This window comes from Mastigoproctus giganteus, chromosome 4 (assembly GCF_048544385.1).
Source record: "Mastigoproctus giganteus isolate SK-2022 chromosome 4, ASM4854438v1, whole genome shotgun sequence".
Taxonomy (NCBI): Eukaryota; Metazoa; Arthropoda; class Arachnida; order Uropygi; family Thelyphonidae; genus Mastigoproctus; species Mastigoproctus giganteus.
The window spans coordinates 239,967,375-239,988,331 of NC_143578.1; the positions used below are offsets into that span (position 1 = coordinate 239,967,375).

The window sequence follows — 20,957 nt, forward strand, 5'->3', positions numbered from 1 at the left end:
ACAGGAGAAGGCACAATTTTGAAACGTCTTATGTTTGGTACCATAAGATATTTCGAAGCGAACCCGAAGTTACCTAAGAAATCACTCTAAAATTACTGCTACTATATCTAAGGCTTTACATTTTCCTTACATTCTCCAGATCCCAGTCCATCCATAATTTAAACTTTGCTAAAGCAGTATAGTTTGTTTACTGTCATTAACCGCCCTGCCAACCTTTCTACCATCTTCAAAATTGGACATTAAGCCTGATGCGCCTTCATCAATGTCACTGATATATATTGAAAACAACAAAGGGCCCGACACCGAGCCCTGGGGGAATCCAATTATAACATTAGTCCAAGAAAGGCAATGCTCATTTAGAAACACTCAGTTCTCCCACTCAACCATCCCTTTATCCAGAGTAGTAACCCCCTTAAAGCCACATCGCTCCACTTTGACCAGCAACCCTTCATGCGATACAATATCAAAAGATTTACTAAAATCTTGCATGATATCAGAATCATTCTTTACGTCCAGTTTTGTGACTATTCATAGTACTAGGTTAGTCAAACAGGATCTCCCCTTATTAAAGGCATGCTGTAAACCCCCTTATAACTCCATTTCTGCCGCGTAATCTTCCCGACGCAAAAGTGAGAGTAGGATCTGTAATTACTCATTAAGATTACAGATTAAGAATAGGAACAGAAAGTAAAGGTAAAATAATTCTATTTTCATTATATTGAAAACAGTTCAAAGTACTTATGTACATCATAAACACCCTTTATATTCTAAATGGCTTGCGTGTAACTTACTTTATGTCTTCCCATGATTTTGTCTTCCATTCAGCAAATTCAGCCATCTCGTACCTCTGAAAAGATTGTACATCTATAAGTCCACGTATGATACTTTTAATGTTCTTTGTGTGAAAGTTGACAATAAAGCGACCAGGCTAATCCATTGAAAAGATTTCACCAACGGATGGACACCATCAACTACTCTCCATCTAACTTGAATGATCTTTTGTTATGTAGGAGTATTTCTGTTTTGTTTGTTTCGAGTTTATTCCGAAAGTAACTAAGGTTATGAGGCATCAGTGGATTTCACCTTTAATTGCCACGCAATCTCAGACTGGTTTCCCCTCTTTGTTGGTTGAACAGCAATCAAAACTCAATGGCGAAGCCATTGAGTTTTGATTGCTGTTCAACCAACAGCAATTCAAACTTGGTTAACTTGGCCATGGCGTGAAAGACGCCCTAAAAATTTATTCCGTCTTGGTGGGATTCGAAACCAGTTCTGCTCCACACAGCGTGGATGAGCAGCGATTACCATTCTCAAGATTTCCTCACTTAGGCTGGTTACTTTATTATCATAAGAGGAGTTAGTAAAAAATCTAATTAACTATTTAAATTTTTGAACATCTTACAAAATGAAACAACAATAATATTTTTATTAAAACAAAATAAAAATAGAAATACACGATTCCTATTTTAAAATAATCTCACAATAAAGATTTCCATTTGATTTATGAAACAAAGATTGAAGATCTCCACTTTCGATCTGTTATGAGTTAAAAATTACCACACTGGCTTTGCAACTGTATCTAAACCGTCTTTGAGAACTTAATACAATCGCAGAAGTAACAGGTTGATCCACAGTAATAATTATTCGCTGTAAAGTTTGACAGAGAATCAAATCAAGTATTTGGTGTCCACAGATTATGGTAAATTTGCTTTGATACCATCATCTCAAGGATTAAATTAAGAAAATGTGTTTTACACAAACTTCCTCCCTTTACTCCACTCCACCTTATCTTGAGATAACTGTCCCTTTCGCTCAAGTTAGCATCGAAAACGTCTGTTTCGAGTCTGTACTTTAGATTTTCTTAAATGGTTGGTGGTTGTAGAATTTTAGGCGCATTAGTAACTTAGGCCATGTTGCATTTTATATGATGTCTGTAAATTGCCTGTGTTCTGTGGTCGATTTGCTGGAAGAAAAACTCAAGTTTCTGGGACAGAAAGCTAACTCAACCATGTTGTGAAAAAGACCGATAAAAATTCCTGTCTTCATTGACTGGATTCGAAATGAGGTCTTTTCCTCCCGGTGTGGGGTGGACTGTGATTATACAAACTGTGCTACCCATGAAGACAGATTTCTTTCGAAGAGGAAATGTTCCTATTTTACAATACACACCCTGGCCAAAATCGGGCCGCCTTTATTTCGAATAACAGCAAGTACGCAGCGTGGCAGGGATTCTCTAAGATGGTTTTAGTGGGTTTTGGTACTAACTGTGACCATTGTTCCTGCAAAATATCACTTAGCTGCGACCAAATGTTGAAGAAAGAGAACTTAGTTGCGAATATCTCTCTCTCTCTCTCTCTCTCTCTCTCTCTCTCTCTCTCTCTCTCTCTCTCTCTCTGTCTAGCATATCCCACATTCTCAATAGAATTGAGATCAGGTGAATGTGAGTGCCAGGAAGAAGGTGGACATCAGTGTCATGGTCCCCGAACCATTCTTGCACGATGCACTGTTGCATTGTCATCCATAAAGTGGCCGTCACCTTTGGGATAAAAGTGTAACATTGCAGGGAGCAGTAGATCTCATTCAAAATTCAGGTAATCCCTGGATGGCATTCCACCTTCCATCGGTATGCAGTGGAACCAGGCCGTGCCAAAAAAACATTCCCCATACCATGATACCACCTCTAGGTGTTGGGTTGTCTTAACAAGGCAAGCAGCGTCCACAGCTTCGTGTGAATCGTCTGACCACATGACTTTTTGACACCCTTGAAATTAGTTTTGAGATTTGGGAAGAGGGAGCGGTCCGAGGGTGCAAGATTCGATGAACACGGGGGAAAGAAGGTGAACGCTTGGTTCAGCCAATCCGACACATGTTTGTGTTTATTGTCTATGAAAACCATCGCCTGAGACTGATTAACGTGGCCACTTTGTCAAAAAAAACCTATAAGCATTATTCAATCCACTGACGGGATTCGAACCAGGCATTTTACACACACTGTTGGAGGACGGTGATTATGATTAATGATTACCATGATTAGGAAGAGGATTGATACCTTGGATGTCAGGGTCTGCGATCTCCTTGATAAGAAACTTTTATAACTACAAGTTGTGGCTGAAATGAAACGAGAATCATTGTTTACTAATGCCTTACTACTGCGCATGTTAACAACATCCATATCATACTGTAGCTTGTTGTCTCCTGTTCAGATCAGTTTTGTTCCGTTGCAATCGGTGAAGTTCGAAATTGTTATCGAATTTTTAGCCACCCCTTGCATAACAAAACAGTTCATTTTAATACGGTAAATATTGATAAGGGGCATATTAATTCATCTTAAATAAATGGAACCGTGAACAGACTTACCGGCTTGTGGCTTGTTGACAGTGGAGCACCCTCTGCATTCACATCGAATGTCGTGTCCCTGAAATGAATATTTTCTTCATTTAGTGTGCACTAAAGTTTGTTGTCTATAAATAGAAATAAAGTTCGTACGTAATTCAGGTGACCCAGAAAAGCACAAAATGCAGTTTGAAAAGTAGTTTCCAAATAAACAGTGAAAAATACCTGCAGGGTAGTCCACATAAGGAACGACAAAGTTCTTGGGTTTTATTGTTCACTTCTTCGGCGCAGTCCTTAATTTCTAACAGAGAATATAAAAAAATTATATAATTAAAACCTTCTAATTAAAAACTCTGGTGTACATTTTATAAAAAACTTCCTGCTTTGTTCAGGCAAATCGTAAACCCCCTGCACAATTTTTTAGCCTTGGTCTGCTAATCCAAATTACACAACTTGGATTCCAGTTGTGTAATTGATTTTGCTTTCTCACATCAATATATAGCCCTACCTAATCACAAAACTGATTATGCAAATCACATCACCAATCATTGACCAGGGATCGTTTGTTTGTTGTAGGGTTTTAGGTGCAACAACCACTAAGGCCATGTTGTGCAATATATTCTGTAATTTGCGTGTTCTGTGGTCGACTTTCTCTCTGCTGGACGAAAAACCCGAGTTTCCGGGAAGGAAAACCATGTTATCCATCCTGAGACCGGCTAACTCTGCCACGTTGTGAAAAAGGCCCATAAAAATTCCTCCCATCATCGACGGGACTCGAACTCGGGTCTTGTCCACCCGGTGTGGGGAAGGACGGCGAATCTACCAACTGTGCTGCTCACCAGGGCATTTATAGATGTGTCTGGCACGTGCTTTGGTATAACGCAACCAACTACCAACGGAAGGATGTCCGGATATAAATATATTTCGAGCATTCAACAAGCAGCACTCAGTGAAGTGATAAAAACAAATGGGAAAGTCCTCAATCATCTCATTCAATTAGTGTTTGATTAGTCTTGCGACAGTAGTTTTGGCACGTGGATGAAATGGCGATATTTTTTAAACTTTTGTGCTTCACAATGATGGCAGACTCACCACTGTAGTCTGTTAGAAGTTTTGTTGGCACTCTTGAACGTTGCCGAAACCTCCTCTGCTTTCTGAGACACAGAAATTGCGAAATTACCATATTGCAGCAGTTCACTGATTTGATCATTAAGCAGTCAGTCATTTGATCATTAAGCATCTCACTGATTTGATATGAACTGTCGAAAACACCAGCGTGGATTTTAGCATCCCTTATCTCGGAAAGTTTTACAACATTGAACCGAAATTAGCCTTCCTCTTCAGATGACACTCCTCTATTTCATTATAGACCCAACTTTATGTGTGACAGTGACAAAAGTGTCAAGTCATTGTATAACCTGTTGTCCAAGAAGTCTAGTTAACAACAAACTCTCCAATCAGGTTTATGAGGAAGTAGTTGCAGGTTGCATGAAAAAGGTTGCACCAACAGGGGTTACATGGACGGCCTTCAAACTTTTCATCAGAAAAGGTAAGGTACAGCAAGTGACAGTTTAACAGTGGTTTCTGGGTTCGTTGAATCTCTACAAAGATTTTCTTCCCATGAAAGAACCCTGAAATGGAGGATCTAGAAAAGTAAACATTTTGTACAGGCAACTCAAATGTAATGGCAATTTACACATTAAATAACGCGAGTATTTATAATTATCAAACAGTTTGAGCAAAATTTTCTTACTCTGTGTGACCATATCCTTCTTCCAGGTAATGTTGTTAAGAAAGAGCCTGATATCCTTACTGATGTAGTGGCATTCGTTTTCCTGGTAGTACCTCGAACATTCAACGGTACACATCTGTAATGATAAAAAAAGAAATTCTTCAAGTGTGCGTAATAAAATTATTATTGTAATATAATTTTAATTTTTAACGATAGTTAAGTCTACGAATTTCAATGATTACGCTGAAGAGTTGCATTTTTGGCTTTCTTGAGTAAAATGATACGTACAAGTATTTGGAAGATGTGTACACTATTTATCAGACAAAAGATCTTGTGATCATCCTCTGTGACAACCTACATTTGTACACCGTAGGTTTAATTATCTGTTGACGCCAATTACAAAAGGTTTCTAATTTGTTGGCCAGTGAGTATACGTTAGGTGTCCAAAACTCAAGTTACAACTATGATTTTCATTGAAAAGAAACACGCAGAAGCCGTGTTAAGACGGTGAAACGGGAGGATCAGTTTGGTAGATGGAGAAGTCTGGGTTCGAGTACTGTCACAAACTGAATGTATACAGGAGCGGTATTATTTGTGGACGTACAAGAAACGTCTTACATTTTCCAGTGCAGGGACATTTAGACAGACATGGCATTCTGAAGAACACACAACATGACTTTGTTAAGAAGAATGGTCTAATATTCCTCTTAAGCCAGTTCAAATATTTATTTGAATCTACTCCGCGTTGACTACAAGCTGTTTCAAAAGAAAAGGGTGCCCAACACCATATTAACCTTTAACTCTTGTCACAAGTGTTTCCCGTTGTCCACCCTCTCTTCCCTGTCCATGATTCTCGTCATAATCTGAAAAGACATTATCCAAGTTACATGACAGAGGAAATACGGAGATGATGAAGTTTTACTCTGGAGGCTAAATTATTTGTACTAGGATAAGCGTCATCTACATTAAGTGTGTGTGATGAAACTGGAGTTTTTTCTGGATGAAACAAACAGCAAACGGTTTGCTGGATGAAATTTTTCCTGAAAAAACCGACGTTTTCAGAAAAAATTTGCAGTCATCTGTCATCTACCCATGGAAACTTTCAAATGATTATATCCAGGGGTTTTTTTTTTGTAAAATATAAACTTTCGAAACGCTGAGGAAGTTCATCAAGAAAGAGAGAAGGATCTGTGGGCCCGCCCCCAGATTAGTTTTTAATTTTTATAAAAATCATGGTGCAAATTTTCGAATTTGCGGATTTTTCAAAAGTCCTAAACAGTTTTCAATGATTTTTTTTTTCTGGGATCTCAAGAAAAAATTATTTCATAATTTTTTGGCCGCTTCTTACTTTTGCAGATCTCCCTGCACTCTCGCACTTACACGATAAACAGTACGCGTTCTCATTTCTCAATAATTCTTTTAAATAATGGCGTTGTAAGCGCTAATTGAGATTACAAATGATCAAAGTATACTAAATTGGACAAAACTAATTCAACAGATATTATTTATTGATTATTCAAAAGGTTTTTATAAAGATTCTGCTTTCTTTTCTTACTGTTTATGTTTATGGCTGCATGATGTCCCTGAATAATCTATGGCTTTATCGATCCTCTTAATATTACTTCCTCTCCATCCAAAGGATGAAGAAGAAGTAATATTTGTAATGTGCTTATACCAAGAAAGAGATAGATCAGAAGTAAGGATAATCCCCAATAAAGATATGTGATCTCGTCTAGAGATCAGCGAAGATAAGCATGGGAGCAGAAGAATAATGTTTGCGAGATATAAGACAGGAATGAGTTTTAGAAGGATTGAAATCAATTAAGTTATCTTTGCCCCACTGGAGAATTACCTGCAGATCAGCATTTCGAGAATTTCTAGTGGGTACTTGAGAAGTTGAAGCTCTTTGAGCAGGACAAGATTTCTCAACGTGGAAGGTGGAATGCAATGTGTCATCATCATCAAAATTATGGATAGAAATTGAAGTTAATGGACGAAGGTCATTAATATACGAGAGGAAAAGAGTGGGGGAAAGAACTGAACCTTGGGAAACACTTGCACTAGTGGGGAAGTGCAAGTTGGCAAACCATAAGAAGCTTATTTAGGAGACCTTTTTGCCAAACACGATCAAAAGTCTTTGAAATGTCAAGGACAACTGCTTGAAGTTCAAACGTTTCCAATGAACGGATAAAAATTTGTATATAGAAGTCTGCAAATGTTGATTTTTCCAACTGCTGCTTTGGACTACCCATTCAATCATATAGAACATACTTTTCTTGATATTTTGATGGTATGTTTAATATCATGGAAAGGAGCTTTAATTAACTCATGAAAAAAGACTGAGCAAATAAAATAAAACGAAATTTAGTACCAAGTTCTTACTCTTGTGGTAAGCCTTCTTCTAGTGACCTTATCATCCTTTCCCCAAGGGAGTTTCGAAAAGAGGGTGCAGTTTGTCTTGTATGGATATGGCAGAAGCTTCGTTGTCACCTAAAAAATAAACGAAATAAACGTTCCCTTTAGAATTTTCATTTATCGATATAAAAATTTAACTTGTGTTCAATATGTTTGGTAATTTTACTCTTGTACTATCTTTCAGCTACTTGCCTTTTGAATTCCTAGAATGTACACGAAACCTGGTCGAATTATCACCCCATCAGAAAAAACATCGGGCAAAGTTTCGTTGTCATGAATAGTCAAGATGATTGCTGGCTCGCGAATGTATTCAGTAGATTCATATGGCTCGATGTTGAAGACAAACAACAAATCTAGAAGGGAAGGTAATAAAAGTTTTACAATATCTCATTTTAGGAATAAATATGCTCACCAAAATAATTTTAACGTAGCCCAGTGGTTAGGAGCGGGAGTGCAGTAGCACAAGCTGTTTGAGTAGACCAAGGTTCAAGCCCCTGACTACTAAATACGGTTGATCTGCCAACCCGCACTGGACCAGAGTGGCAGATCATGGTCCATTTCCCTCAACATAAAAAAAAAGATTGTTGAGGAGGCTTCCATTCTGCAGTGGATTGATAATATCTGCAGTTCACCTTTTAGGCTGGTGAGTCAATAGGACAAATCGTGGACGGCTGATTTGCAACGCTGAGAAGATGTGCGGTGAAACAGTTATTGGAGGGTATAGGAAGTTTGGAACCTTGGAGTTATGTTTATGAATCATCCATGTATTGTGGTTGTAAACAAAATGTTTACATTCTATTCGTTTTGGGCGTGAGTGTCTATTCATTTTGGGCCATTATGTTCTTGTCTAGCTATTCACTGAAGAGGACACAATGAGTTGAAAACAGCCATCTTTCTATTTATAGTCAACAACATCTTTCTATAGCCTAGATCATTCGGCGTAGCCAAATGTCTATGTAGTGTCGATGACTAGTTAGCTGGTCTCGAACTTGGGGCTTCTGTCCATTGTATATTGTTTTCTAGCGACGTGAAACAACCCTGTGTGCTCATGTGCTCATGTATGTGCTTCTAATGACAGCAGTTCAACTCCGCATTTCTCTGTGGTGCTACAAAACTCTGAAAAACAGGCCAGCAAGTGTTGAGTGTGAAGTATTGTGCAATGTTATATAGTTTGGCCTCTTAGGCGCCAGGAAGCAGCGAACACAAAGAAAGCCTCTTCCACACCCTAACTACGTGGAGTGGGCTAAGTTATACGAGTAGTATCAATAGCAGTCCAAGAAAGGAAAAGATAAGAATTTAAAAAATAATAATGAATAAAATAAATTTGAAAACAGCCAGCCTTTTCGGATTTAGGAGAAGCCCCAGGATCAACGGTCATGTCAACGAATTCTATCGAACAATCTTTATGGATGTAGAGGGATAAAGCTAAGTCTAAGGGAAGATAGTCAGAAATTGTTTGAAAACAGGAGTGGAGGCATTACGATAGACTGAAAGGAAAGGCCGTTGGATAAAATTTGGTTTGAAGAGTAAGCAGCTTGGCACACTGGAACCAGAGCCTCGCCCCATAAGTAGCAATGAGCCAGATTATTTTTGTTTTTTCTGCTAGGTGATTAATGTGAGAAATGAAGGTTATTATTGATCAGTCCATCAATATTTAATGCAAGGTATTTCGTAGTGGTAAAAAATGAATTGATTAACCATTTATTTTAATAATCGGTGGTTTAGGTACTGCAATGATTCTAGAAAACCAACTTACATGATTTGGGGGGGGGAAGTTTTAAGTTTGTTTCACTCAGTCCAGTAGAAAAGCTCAGATCAGACATGGCATTATTTTCAAGTTAAAATCGGAAATTTTCATGAAAGAAAGGAGCCAAATCATCAACAAATGAAAGAGAAAACATGCAAAGTTCCGTTAGAGCAATTGATTCATAACCAAGTTTCAAAAGAAGGGTTACTTATAAGAACAGCGTTAGTTCGCTCTGGATTTCTAGCAATTATTTTCTGTTCAGACGCTCACGTCACAGGAACAGACCCTGACTGCAGGCAGGTATAGAAATGAGGTATTAGTACACCGAAAGGACAGAATTCGTGGGATACCTGATTTCAGGGCAATGCGACGCTGTCAACCCTGTCACTAGTGGACGAACCCATCGCTTGGCAGGTATATAGGTACACTGCATTCACGTAGACGCTAATTCGATGTCAATATGGATAAACATCGTGAGTTAACCGACTTTGAAAGAGGGATGATAGTGGGTGACCGGGCCAATGTATCGTGGAGGTGGTGATGAAATTGCACTGTCCCCGTTCGACAATATCAAGAGTCTATCGGGAATACGCCATTTCCTGAAAAACATCTCATCGTGGACAGCGCTGTGGGCGGGCGGAGAAAGGTGGTGAATGAATGTGGCCATCTATCTAGCATTGTTTCAGCCAATTGGAGAGCGACAGTGACACAAATCACCGCCGGCCGACTTCAACTAGGGAGGTGCCAGAAACGTCTCCACCAAGACCATCAGGCGATCATTAGCCGCAATAGGTTATGGGCGCCGTCGACCCACCAGAGTCCGATGCTATCACAACGACACAGGACTCTACGCCTCAACTGGACGAAAGAACATCTGCACAGGACCTTCGATGATTAGAGACGGGCCTCCCTGTCCAATGATTCCCGTTTCCAGTTATTTCGGGTGGGCGGGAGGTGGCGTACCTCGCTGAAACCGCAAAAATCTTTGCACCAGTCATGTGAACAAGGAACTGTTCAGGCAGGTGGACGGTCGGTAAAGGTCTGCGGCATGTTCAGCTGCAACACGTTGGGACCTCTGGTACGTTTAGACGCATCTCTGAACGGTCCAGGTTACGTGTCCACTCTTGCAGACCATCTGCATCCCTTCATCGTCATCGTTGACCCACAGGGCAATGGATCCTTCCATAAAAGCAATACATCTTCCCATAGAGCCGGGGTATCTAGAACATGGTTCTAATAGCATTCCGCAGATTTTACCATCATGGAATGGCCTCCCTGTTCAACGAACATGAACCCTGTGATGCATCTTTGGGATGCTGTGGAAAGGTCCGTTCGAGATTTGGATCCTCCACCCAGCAATGCGACGGAATTATGGACACCGGTGCAGCAAGCATGGATTGAAATACATGTGGAACGCTTTCGTGAACTAATGGACTCAATGCCTCGCCATGTGACTACCCTTATCCGGCGAAAGTTGGGCCGGATAAGGGTAGTCACATGGCGAGGCATTGAGTTCATTAATTCACGAAAGCGTTCCAGAGGTATCCTGTGATTCCTGTCCACTCGGTGTACACTGCTCGACAAAATTAACAGAACACAATGTTCTTTTATGAATTGTGAACACTGTTGCCTAAGGAGAATATGAAGATATTTGATAAAACAGGCATCCTGATATGCAAATTCCAATATCCAATAGAAATCCATCTAATCTGCCACTTTACAAAGCCGTACATTATGCAAATTATTCATGCCTATAATAAAATGGGTTGCGACCGCATCATTTCATTTCCGTTTTTTCGCTTGTTCAGTGGAATAGCCACATCTCAAGTATTCAGGATGGTAAGCCACCTTCGTTTAGATGATTCTTTGAGAGATGGTGGGCCGTTGGACGACTTGGAGCCGGACAGTCGCAGGTGGAGGTGACAGGTTGGCTTAATGTGTCACACAGTGTCGTTTTTGCAAAATGGAAACCGTTTCAGGAGACAGGAACCAGTACAAGAAGAGCTGGCCAAGGTCGCCCGAGGGCTACACCAACCATAACAGACCGCTTTCTGGCTCTAACAGCAAGACGGAACCCTGCGATGTCCAGTCATTCTGTCTCTTGAGGTTGCTGTGGCCACAGGTGAAGACATTTCCAACCGGACCGTGTCAAGAAAGTTTAATTGAAGTGGACTCTACGCAAGGAAGCCAGTTATTTGTATCCCATTAAACTCAAACCACCGCAGAGCTTTTCGAAACTAATGCCATGAACATGTGCCTTGGAGCCCTGAAAAATGGGGTACATCTCAGCCCATCTCCTAATTTTTCTAGATATTGTTGCAGTAGGTGGTTAATGACAGTAGATCATCTACTGTCATTAAAGCAATAATTCCTTATTATTGTATATGTCATTGTTCATCTGCAAACTTAGACATTAATTCTGATATACCTTCATCAATACCATTAAGAAATATAGAAAAAACTAGAACTGGCTAGACCCCTGAAGGGCTCTTCTAACGACATTAGTCCACGAATAGCAGTGCCCATTGATTACCAGTCTGTCTTCTCCTACTCAACCATCCTTTTTTCCATTGTAGCAACTTGCCCTTAATGCCACACTTGCTCCAATTTGTACAGCAGTCTTTTATGTGTAGCAGTATCGAAATCTTTCTTGAAATCCAAGGTCCCTGTGATCCATTGTCATTCCCTAAGCTGGTGCTGCACTGGAAGAGTTCATTCTAATCAACGACAACGCTCAACCTCGTAGCGACAGCTAGCCAACACCATTTTCGAAAGTGAGGATATCATCCACTGAATTGGTCTGCCTACTCCCACGACTGAAATCCCATCAAGTACATCTGGAACTCCATCTGGAAATAAATATGTACTGCAGCTCATCAGAGTGTCCAATGATAATCATCTGGAAACAATACATCGTGAGGTCATCAGATTTAAACAACCATCATTTGCTGCTGCGACCCACTAATTTATTTTACCAGTGTAGTTAATACTACTAATAATATACCCTTATGATTGTGTTTAATGAAAATTTTTATATACTGTATTCTTATAATAATACTCTTCCACGAAAGATCTTATGGAATTTCAAAATATGTTCAAATTCAAAATTAAAATTTTATATTCGAAAAATTACCACTTCTTTCGTGCCACACATCGGGTTCCTTTGCATGAAGTACTGCACCATGATTGTCTTCTGGGGAGAAGGTATAACAGTTTCCGAAATCGGGGTCAAAAAACCCTTTAAAATTTCTAAAAAAAATTTAAAAAATATATTTTAAAAACAGGATTTTAAAGGAGAATGAAACTTCATAAAATTTCATATTCATTCTGCCTTTCATGCGCGTTAAGTTTAAGTAACCCTTCAGTATTTGACCCTATACTTCTACAGAGAAAGGCCCTCTTTAGACTTTGTCACGAACATATTGAGACTTGTTGCAACATGTTCCTGACTCATCTAAACTAAATAAATTTCAAGATGCCAAATCATCCTGAACTTTGTATCACTCTGGTTTAATAAATACAGCGCAGGCCTTACAGAATGATCCAATGTCTTATATTATTTTACTTATAGGTACACCTAAGTAACACCAATGTAACTTACTTTATGCAGACCTCCTTGTCCAAACTCTGGGTTCCTTCAAAAACGCAGTTCACCGTCATGTTTTCAATCTGGTGGCCAAGCATCTTCCTCTGTGCGAAACGCTCATCCACAGTTAAGTTCTCGAAGACCTCAAAAATCTCGTCCTCTTTCAACTGAAAACAATTTTTAAAATAAACCATTGTAAAATATACAATTGAAATCAATGGATTCATATCATCTCTTAATTTCTGATTTTTCTATCCACGTCGTCGAATATTTCTAATTGTAGAACGTTTATTGTGGGCCTTTGTAACCCTTACGAGAATAAAAATTTATTGCTGTGTCCTCCAACGTGCATCGGACATTAAGGAAGAACATCTACAAACTGGAATTTTGCTAATGTAAACATCTGAAGGGTCTTTGTGTTGTTCCAAAAAGTCCCTCCAAAGGTGTTTAGTTGGATTCAGATCTGGCTCCTGCTGGAAATGCCGGTTCACCACCATCCTCATGCCATCGAGTACATCAGTCTCAGATGAGCTCTCCAATACATGTTGGAAGACAAACGGTTTGCACGCTGAAAAATAATCTTATCGAGTGAACTCCAATAAAAGATTGCTTACTCCTGGAAATAGTTGCAGAAAATCTGAATTCATTAATATCAGTAGAATTTGAGTTTGTAAAACTCAAGAAAGATTTGAAAAGATATCACCGAGTAAAAACTTACCACCAGTTGGAAAACGGTTTTATTTTCGCATTTTGATTCGTAAAACTCACAATACTTCGACCCACGAATTCTGAAAAACGTTAAATAAATATTATAAAAATGAATTATAATAAAGTTGTTAAAAATAATTAATATTATTTTAAAAGAGATTATTAGAAATTAAATAAATTATATTATTATTGCATTTGGAACCGAGTATTTCGATTTAACAAACGTATTTCGTTAAATCTGTCGAACTTTAATCAATTCGAAACTGAGTTTTTTATGAAAATCCCTTCCTGAAAATCCCAGGAAGGAAGGTTGTTCCAGAAAGGTCGAACGAATGAATAAGGAAGAAGAAAAGTTAGTTCTGTGAGGTTGTAGTTGGACAGTAAATGGATGTTGGCTGGACGTGTTTGGACTGTTTTGAAAGAGAGAGCGGGAATTATAGAAGCCAATTCAGAAGAACAGTGCCCATGGAAGTATCTGTAGAAGAGGCATGCAGCAGAAACAGTACATCTATGAGAAAGCGAGTGGAGAGACTCTATTAGAGATGAATCATTAATTAACCCAACTGCCCTCTTCTGAATGGAATCAAGAAGCCTGAGAGAGGTTTTGGGGGCACCACCCCAGATATGGGAACAATATTCCATGGTAGAGAGGATTTACGATTTGTACAGAGTGAACAGCTGTTTGGAAGAAAGGTAACGCTGACAGCGAAAGAGAAAAACCTAAGTTTTCTTGAGGTAGAGGAAGCAATATTTGTAATGTGCTTGTGCCAAGAGAGACCAGAAGTCAGGGTAATCTCCAGTAGAGATATATGATCTTGCCTAGAAATCGAAGTGTCAACAAAGATAAGCATAGGAGCAGAAGAATCCTTTTTTCGAGATATAAGACAAGACTGAGTTTTAGAAGGATTGAAAACAACTAAGTTGTCTTTGTCCCACTGGAGAATTGCCTGGAGATCGGCATTTAAGGAATTGGTAGCGGATATTCGAGAAGTTGAAGATGATTGAGCAGGACAAGGTTTCTCAAAATGGAAAGTGGAATGCAATGTGCTATCATCAGCAAAACTATGGATTACAAAAGATAGTTCTTAAGATGGTAGTTATTCAGAAGGCCTTTATGCCAAATCAGATCAAAAGCAGAAATGTGGAGACAACATTTCAGATTCACCACACTTTTCTATTGAATTTGTACAAGCCAATATATGCCCACTGCATGGACACTGATGGAATCCATACTGGAGATTTCTGCTCAGATGAGAAGCCAGATTTGGTTTTAAAAAATAAGAAACTTAATTTAATTATTAAATGTTAACAAGTTTAATATATTTTAGAAGGAATATTTTAATATGTTTGTGTTTATTAAATGACTTATATTTGAAAATAATTTATTACGAGTGATTTCATAAAATTAAAAAACAAGATTAAAATATCTTTCAAAATCGTTCTCACCTGTTGTTATTGCAAACCGTAATAGCTGGAAACTGGGATTCCCCGTCATTTTCAACCTCGATGGCCACTACGGTTGGGTATTGATAGAATTTTAACAAAAATCCTCCCGCCTGGTAAAGAAATCCTATGAGACAAACGAAGAATACGATGATCCATAACACCCTTCTGACGAAATTGGGCGCTGAAAACAAGCTGTTTATCCCACTGATTGTTGACCTACTGAAAATATGCCTGCAGTAAGATTTTGTGGACCTTTGCCAATCCTCTTTGACCCTCCTGAACGTATCCCTCTCAAACGGGCCGTGTGTCGAACAGTAACCGAACTTTGGAGAGATGTCCATGTTTCTGAAGGAGGAGTCCCGTACATCGTGACAGCACGAGGGACACTGCTTTTCGTCTGCAGAAACGGATGACCAAAAAGAACTGCGTGTATACGGAACGTCCGTCCTCTTCGGTGACAAGATGGCAGCTTTTTTCCGCGACCACCCTCCATCGTCTACCAATCCACCTGAAGGGCGAGTGGCTGAGATTTTCTTTCTCTTCGCTCCTTTCAACATTTGTTATGTTGTGGTGTACGGGAAAGCCATGAATGAGTTGTTGATGTCCTGGAAACAATCACACAGCCATTAGTAGAATTTCTTGCGCTTTACAACATATTTATTTTAGATGTACTTCGATTTATTTCTTTTCTTGATAGTTTTATCCAATTTCCTATCTCAATAATTCTTTTATGGTGTCGTTTATACAATATACTAGAAAGATTAAAATTGATAATCCACCCACTACTATTGTACCACTAGAGGTCACTGCTTGAAAAAAGGAGTGCCAGCTAGACTACTGAAGACGTCACGTGAACGATAAAGCGAACGATTCTCATTAAACCTCCCTACTTGTATTGTGAACTGGTAATAGGTCTGAGCACGCAATAAACTGCTTTAACCTTTCATTCCTCCATCAGTCATTGAAATAAGAACGTTGTATTTACCAATCCATCTCTGAACTGTAGTTCTTTTGTGCATCTAACTGGTAAGAGTCTCGTTTTAATCGATTTTTACTTACAAGATGTTGTGGTTTCGTCTAAGGTCTTTCTCTTGAGGTTAGGTTGACTTTATCAGAGAATTATTTATAAAAAAGATGGCACGTAAACTAATAGAAAGGTTGGCAGGAATCAAATGCAAAATTTGTCATAAATATAAGACTCCACCTGGAGCAATTAATTGATATAAGATGTTTGTCACTGAATTTGTCCCCACGAGGAGCAGTAGAATTTTTTGGAAATTTCCTGGAATATTGAAGGTATAAATAGGCGGATGGTTACAGCTTTGAGCCATTCGGAATATTCACACTGGAACCGTATGATCGATCGTTTTAATGTTTCTTGTCACATTTCAGCAGGCCTTGCATGCAAACAAAGTTGGGCTTCGTGTCGCGCTAAAGTCCATTACCTCCTTCAAGTTCAGAGTGGTAAGCACACGTGAGAAAATTTTAAAGGGATCGAACTGTTTGTTTGGTGTAGAGTTTTAGGTACATCAACCACTTAGGACATATTGCTCGGTGTATACTGTCTGCAAATTGCGTCTGTTCTGTGTTCGATTTGCTGTCTGCTGGACAACAAAATCCAGGTTTTCGGGAGAAAAACCATGCTACCATCGCCTGAGGCCGACTAACTCGGCCATGTTGTGAAAAAGACCGCGTTATTGACAGGACTCGAACTCAGGTCTTGCCCACCCACTGTGGGGAAGACAGCAATTCTACCAACTGTGCTACCTACGAGGAAGGGGACGAATATTTGTGTTATCCGAAGATGGGTAAGTCAGAAGGACGCTAGTCCTGGTACGGCCTGTATCAACGAGCACCATTAGCAGATGATGAAGTCAGTCTGAAATTCTTGTCCCGTGTGCCTTTCACAGGAGACCATCGTCTTCAGCACTTTTCGAAATAAAAAAATACAGGATTTTACGGTTATGCAACCTAGTGGAATTCCAATTGTCGAACAGGCAACTGGAACGTCTAATAATCTTTCCTGCAATAACAGGAACAAAATTCTGGTTAATTAATGATCTTAGCTCTTAGCTGGGAGCAAAAAGAATTCTCCTTTTAGGGCCTCCAAAGAGAGGTCTTTGTGCCAATGTGGACTGAAATCTGTGAATAGATGGTCCGTGAATGAAAAGAAAAAGTCCTCAGGGAATTGCCAAACCTACAAGATCTCTGTGCAGAAGGAGGAAGAGTAGTTCTACAATGGGTAGTTCTATTTGCAATTGTCCCGGAGCCAATTCTAGAGACACTCTGATTTTCCATTTAACATCAATTCTTAAAGATCTTCAAGAAATAGAAGCTGTTAAACTACCCCTATTACTCTTCCCCTGTGAGTCAGTTATCGCGTTTCAAAGGTTTTGATCGTTTATTGTGTCTGTTGGCGGATTCCTTTTTAACTGGATACAAGTTTTCTTTAGTTTTGCTTCTAATCTCGATATTCAGAAGGAATCATTAATTTTGATTTTTCATGATTTCAATGTACACACGTCTTCAAAATTTGGAGATCAAACACAAAAAGTAAAATAATGAAACTTCCAGTTTTGTTCATTGCTGTGTTTTAAGTAGTATGTAGGCACTGAAGACCTAATCTCAGAGATGTATAGAGGGACTAATGCAAGGGTATCTCATGACGCAAGTGCATTAAATTATTCCTCCTCCTCCTCCTCTTCCTCCTCCTCCTCATTGAAACATATAATTCTCCTTTTATAAACAGTTTTGTTGAATCTTGTCCCTGCAGGAGAAGACCCAATTCCCTTCTGAGGTCAGCATGAGGTTTCTAATGCGCCACAGGAAGGAAGGAGAGTCAACCAATCCCAGTTCGCATAAGAAGGCTTCAGTTCATGCATGCTCAATAACACTCCATCGTTACACAAAAACTTATAACTTACTCCATCAGTCTCTCCGGAGGATAAAAGTATCTGCCACGTGTCGTTAATTTCAGAAAGGATTTGCTTTCTTTCTCTATATTCTAGATGTTAATGACCATCTTATGTCTTCTCAACCTTCAACAAATGCGCCGTACTGAGTACTATAAATTCTAATTGGGTTTCATTAAAAAATTCATCAATCTGTTAAGATTATTTTCCCCATCCAAGTGCTTTTCTCATTGCATTCATCCAAGATATTCACTCAAGACAAAACAAGAAATCTATGAGATGTACGCCAAACGACTCTTAGTCAGCATGGAGGATGGTAATTAAAAGGGCATTAAGGGAAAATCATGGTTAACTGACTTAGTAAGATATTTTGGCACAGTTACTCATGAGCCGGATGTAGGAAACAATTTCGATATAGTTTGTTTAGATTTTGATTTAACTCAATGCCTCATGACAGGTTGCTGTATAAGCAGGAACATGTTAGGATTACTGGAAAAATTCTTAGATGGATTGCTAGGTGTCTTCAGGGCAGAAGGCAGAGGGTGGTGATTAATGGATATTCTCCAGATTAATGTAAATTCAGAAGTGGGGTCCCCCAAGGATCGGTTCTTGGACCACTATTGTTTCTCATTTTCATTAATGACATCGACGATGGGAGAAGGCTGGATGTCAAAATTTTCAGACGTCTTAAAGATTGGTAGAGCAGTTAATGATCAGTACCAAGCAGAACTCCTTCAGGATGACTTGAACAGACTTCAAAGTTAGTCAGAAACGTGGCAGCTATGTTTTAATGCACCAGAATGCAAGGTCTTAAAATTGGGGAACAGCAACCCCAGAATAAATTATAAACTTGATGGCGTTGAATTAAACACAGCGGACGAGGAAAGGGATCTGGGAGTTATAATAAGGCCACCTTAAGAATTTTTCTGAGCGGTGTAAACAAACAGCCAGGAAAGCCCCTGGTGACCCATTGAAGATTTATCGAAACTTATCCTCTAGATATATGGAGCTCATAGTCCCACTTAGTAAGGCCATATTTGGAATACCAGTGCTCAAGAATGGAGATCTCATCTGAAAAGTCATCGAGCTTCTTGAAAAAACCGGAAATTCGCATGGTGAGAACGGCAAGAGGGCGACCATATATGTAGGCTGCAGAGCTTGGCAACCAGGAACTTCAGAGGTGATCTGTTTGAGGTTTATAAGCCTCTGAGAAGGGTTAATATAATAAACGACAGCGGAATTTTCAGTATTATAGAGAATTCCAGAATCGGGGCCATAAATTAAAATTACAAGAGGAAGGGTTTATGCTACATTTGAGGAAGTTTTCTTTTAACTTGCAGATCGCTGATCGCTGGAACAAGTTTCCCTCGAAGATAGTTGAGGCAAACAGTTCGAACAAATTTAAAGTTCAGTTTGAGGAAATTTAAAAGTCAACTGGACAGTTAGTAAACTGTGTGAAGGGGAAGCAAAAATGCAGCACAGTGCGGTAAAAACCTGGGGCATCCTTGCACTATATGGCTATTACTACACTTCTCGACAAAACTAACAGAACAAAATGTTTTTCATGAATATTTGATTGTGAACAGTGTCTTCGAAGACGAATTTGATACAATAGGCACCCTGAAATGCAAATTCCGAGTGTCCAAAAGAAAATCAATCGGATCTGCCACCTTACAGAGCAGCACATTATGCAAATTATTTAGCAAATAAAAACACGGGTGCGACCACATCGCTTCATTCCCGTTTCTTTTAATTTGCTCACTAGGACAGCCACATCTCCAGAACCGAGGATGGCAAGCCATCGTCGTTTAGATGATTCGTTCAGATGGCGGGCCGTTGGACGACTTGAAGCCGGGCAGTCGCAGAGTTTCTGGAGGCAGGAAAAATTACCAAAAGAGCTGTCCAAGGTCACCCGAGGACTACGTCAATCAGAACAGACGGCTGGCTAGCTATTACAGCAAGAGGAATCCTACGATGTCCTATCATCAACGGTCTCTTGAAGTTGTTGCGGACTGTGTTAAGAAGGCTCGATTCAAGTGGACTCTGCGCAAGAAATAAGTTGTTTGTATCCCATTAACGCCAAACCACCGCAGAGTCGTCGAAACTGGTTTCATGAACATGAGACTTGTAGCCAAGTTTGGTATGGTTCTGTTCTCTGATGAGTCCCATTTTAGCCTATAAACAGATTCTAGACGTTGTTTCGCTCCCTCCAACATCAGAGAAAGGGGCATTTACGGTGGAAGCGGTGTTCTCGTGTGGGTTGGAATAATGATCAATGGTCACATCCGTCGTCATGTTTTTGTAACTGTGCAGAGGTAATAATACTGAGAAAAGATCCTCGAACCCTACGTGTGACTTTTTAAGGGTGCGGTTGGCCCAGATTTTCATTTTACGCACGTCAATGCCATAGAGCTCAAGTGGTTGAAGAATCTCTTGAAACTGAAGATATTCAATGTCTGCCTTGGCCAGCACAATCAACAGACATAAGTCCGTTCGAACATGTGTGGGACGCCCTTGATCTTCGCATTACACCCCAACAGCAAAATCCTCAGTCACTTGGTGAACTAAGGTGTGTCCTGGTGGAAGAATGGGATTTGTTGCCACAGATTATTATAGACACCCTTATGTCGAGCAGCATGATTCACCACCGTCAGGCCGGTTTAGCCGTTGGAGGGGATCATACGCCGTACTAGTGTCACCTGACCATATTTTAGATAATCGTGTATCGACTTGTGTAATGTCACCTTATTGGTAATTCTTATACAACCCCTATAAATGTCCCTTACACCTGTCTGAAGTTTCTCTCTGTCTCTTCATTTTATCGTTATTCTATGCTACACCACCATACAAAATCTTGTCCCGCTTCATAGCAAGCTGGACCAGTTACACCACGTTTTTTACGTGTTCTATTAATTTGTCAAGCAGTGTATTGCTGCTCTTATTAAGGTTGTGAGGCGTCTGTATATAATGCCCGTGAATTGCATATAGTGTATTGTCTGTTTTCTTTGATTTCTTCATAAAAAACCGGGTTTTAGATGAGAAAGCACCCACACATAAAAATTCCTCCTTTTTGATATC

The 20,957-nt window shown here is 39.5% G+C and overlaps 1 protein-coding gene and 1 long non-coding RNA gene across 2 annotated transcripts; both read right to left on the reverse strand.

Moving 5' to 3' along the window:
• Window positions 1-3,582: 3,582 nt before the first annotated feature.
• Window positions 3,583-7,527, reverse strand: LOC150087551 (uncharacterized). The gene is made up of 3 exons (XR_016546890.1): window positions 7,448-7,527; window positions 5,087-5,201; window positions 3,583-3,634 (listed from the first exon to the last, which is right to left on the reverse strand). It is a non-coding gene; the product is annotated as an uncharacterized LOC150087551 (long non-coding RNA).
• A 133-nt stretch (window positions 7,528-7,660) lies between these two features.
• Window positions 7,661-15,334, reverse strand: LOC150087552 (FMRFamide-activated amiloride-sensitive sodium channel-like). Its single transcript, XM_090372531.1, has 6 exons — window positions 15,188-15,334; window positions 14,968-15,077; window positions 13,532-13,601; window positions 12,829-12,980; window positions 12,361-12,476; window positions 7,661-7,833 (listed from the first exon to the last, which is right to left on the reverse strand). The coding sequence occupies exons 1-6, from the start codon at window positions 15,332-15,334 to the stop codon at window positions 7,661-7,663; spliced, it is 768 nt and encodes a 255-aa protein (XP_090228657.1).
• Window positions 15,335-20,957: the final 5,623 nt, after the last annotated feature.

What these genes read in the sequence shown, in the direction of transcription:
- LOC150087552 (XM_090372531.1), bottom strand. Translation starts at nt 15,334, where the DNA reads ATGTACGGGACTCCTCCTTCAGAAACATGGACATCTCTCCAAAGTTCG. An exon ending in TTACTGCAGGCATATTTTCA is followed by an intron (nt 15,078 to 15,187) that starts GTAGGTCAACAA and finishes TTTCTTTACCAG; the next exon opens with GCGGGAGGATTTTTGTTAAA. An exon ending in AAACCGTTTTCCAACTGGTG is followed by an intron (nt 12,981 to 13,531) that starts GTAAGTTTTTAC and finishes AATTGTTTTCAG; the next exon opens with TTGAAAGAGGACGAGATTTT.